General features: G+C 36.0%; 1 protein-coding gene across 1 annotated transcript; it reads right to left on the bottom strand.

Moving 5' to 3' along the window:
• Nucleotides 1–1,018: 1,018 nt before the first annotated feature.
• On the bottom strand, nt 1,019–2,146 carry LOC135217840 (prisilkin-39-like). The gene is made up of 2 exons (XM_064253842.1): nt 2,058–2,146; nt 1,019–1,574 (listed from the first exon to the last, which is right to left on the bottom strand). Exons 1-2 carry the CDS (start codon nt 2,067–2,069, stop codon nt 1,110–1,112), a joined length of 477 nt encoding a protein of 158 aa, XP_064109912.1. The 5' UTR covers nt 2,070–2,146; the 3' UTR covers nt 1,019–1,109.
• Between the last annotated feature and the right edge of the window lie 716 nt (nt 2,147–2,862).

Below are 2,862 nucleotides of genomic sequence, written 5' to 3' on the forward strand. Positions count from 1 at the left end.
ACAGTTATCTAACGCTGAGGGTTTTTTTTGCCGAGCTAGCGCTCGAGCTTTTTTATTTCCTCTTCTTGTTATTTCCTATGTTGCTGTGCCTGCCCTACTTGTCAGAATGCAAGAATTCAAAATTCAGTGTTTACCGTAAACTACCAACAAAGGGGTAGTTTTCCCGGATGTAATTTTCACCCGTATCTTACCATATTCAGCAACGATTTGAAAATTGCTTGGTCTTGTTAGTTAGGCAGTCACTGAGTAGTGAAAGACCCTCTCTCTTTCACCCCTCTGATTAGGGAAAGACCCTCTCTCCTTCACCCCTCTGTCTTTTTTAACCCCTAATGCTAATATATTGGTCTGTCAGATGTTAAGCACTTACGTGGGATTCCGCACTGGTGAAAAGCACTTACAGACAACAGACAGACAGACCAAACTATTGTTTTTTTGTAGCAAGATGTCATGGATTAATCTTTATATCACTTTGATATTACTCGAGCCTTCCTTATTGTGTTATACTTAGACAAAAAAATCCTCTACATATCTATATTTGAAGACATTATTGTTGTGGGATTATTCCAAAAGCATTACTGATTATCAAACTCTAAAACCACTCATGAATTAGTGATTTGTACCTCACTTAGCAAAACGGAATTGCTAGATTTAGGTTGGGTAAATGCTTCAGGTTTCTTTTCCAATGCTTCCAAAGAAGTTACACAGTCCTGCTTTATAGAAATATCATGTGTAGAACATTCGTGGGGTAGGACAAATGTTTCTTGTCTTTATGTTGTACTTTTGACCTTACAAATAGCAATAATTATAATATTAACAGGGCTGGTGAATTATATCAGTCAATTCTGTTTTAACAGTTCCTTTTGTAATAGATCTGTTGTATTTTCAAACACAACCTATTACTTCCTTGAAAATAAAATTTTGATGTTCTGTAATTATTAAACTTCTCTTCTAAATCAGTGTGGAAAATGCTAAGTGGTATACATTAATTCTAGTTTTCGAAGGAGGAGAAAAATCACCATTTTATAATTTGTCATATATTATGAACTACTCTATGATATGAAACACTCATCGATCAACATTCTAATATTCACAGTGTGGCTCTGGGTTGGTTAATGGTATCTACCATAACTGTAGCCATATGATGGCTTGTGATAAACTGGAGCATAATGTCCATGGCTATAGCCATAAGAAGGTTCAGGATCAGCAGATCTCTTGTGGTAGTGATGAGAATAGCCATAGCTCACTGGGTGGTAGCTGCGGTGCCCATAGGAGTGACCATAGCCATAGGAAGGTTCAGCTTCAGGTTCAGGATCAGCAGATCTCTTGTGATAGTGATGAGAATAGCCATAGCTCACTGGGTGGTAGCTGCGGTGCCCATAGGAGTGACCATAGCCATAGGAAGGTTCAGCTTCAGGTTCAGGATCAGCAGATCGCTTGTGATAGTGATGAGAATAGCCATATCCATAAGAAGGACGATGATAGTGAGTTACATGGCCATAACTTCCATAACCAGGCTCCGCCTCTCGCTTCTCAATCTTAGTAGCGCAAGCTGCAGCCCCCAAGAGCACAATCACCTGTAGGAAAATTGCGTATATATATTTTTTTCATTATGATTTTAATAGATAAGGTAATTTTTCTATAAAAGAATTGTAATAAATGATTGATGGAAAATTTTTTTGCTTATTCAGTGGCATGTTGTATTGTTCTTGATGTATTTTTCTTTGTAGGCCATGTACTTGCAAGAACAGAAGAGATTACTGTCTACTTTTTTTATTTTGTATTATGTTTCTTTGTGGACAAATTTGTACTAATAATTGTATATTTTTGGTCAATAAAATAACTAACTAACTAACTAGTCTAATTGGTTTGCGGTCTCGCTAGATATGTTGCTAACCATTAGAGTATAGAATGAATAATCCATATACATTAGACATAAGCAGAGATAAATGATTTTATATAAGAGATTATAGTCATTATGCTCTTTTGAATTTTGCTCTTTAAGTAAGGTACTTAATATCTTCACATCCCCTCACAGAAAACTACACAGGGTAACAAACCAGAATCTTCATCGTTGAACGTCGTTGTTCTGTGGCCACAGGTGCGTGAGTGAGTAACGATTGCCCATATTGTCTCCCTTTTATAGCCACGGGGAAAGGGAGGTGGCTTTCCCTTTCGGCCACAACCTTGGAATTTGTCTCTTACGGAAATCGTATGGGTTATATCAACTGCTCCGCTCGGTGAAATTAACAGATGCTAACGGCCCCAGGAAAAGTATTTCAGTACCTTACTGTAATGAGGTGTCGCCTCTCACAAAAGAATAATAATAATAATAATAATAATAATAATAATAATAATAATAATAATAATAATAATAATAATAATAATAATGATATATAAATGAAATGCTGACGGGGATGTTAAAAAAGGGGGTTTCAATATTTGTATTGTTTTCTCAGTTTATTCTATGTGCCACATTCGAAAAAATGGAAATGGATTAGCAGCTATTATTCACTTACATTTCATAGGGTAAAGATGATGAAAACTTAATTTTGTGATCAACGCGTCTCTTTTGAAAGCAATAGAAAAGTAAAAAAAAAAATCAAAACAAAGGATAACAAAATGTAACAATCTAAAAGTCAATGAAATGCAGGACTGTAGAGGATTTATAATTTCCTGTTTGATGTTAATTTGAATGCGAGGCATGCTTACCATGTTGTTACAGGAGCTCTCGAGAACAATGGCATAGTTACTTTCTTTAAAACAAAAGTAGAGCAACAGCCTTATAGTTCAAATGAATCAAAGTCCCGAGTCCCCAGTGAGACTCGAAATCTTCGGTTAAGTTATACGAAGAAGGGGAGTGTT

The sequence above is a fragment of the Macrobrachium nipponense genome, chromosome 9, assembly GCF_015104395.2.
Source record: "Macrobrachium nipponense isolate FS-2020 chromosome 9, ASM1510439v2, whole genome shotgun sequence".
NCBI classification, from domain to species: Eukaryota; Metazoa; Arthropoda; class Malacostraca; order Decapoda; family Palaemonidae; genus Macrobrachium; species Macrobrachium nipponense.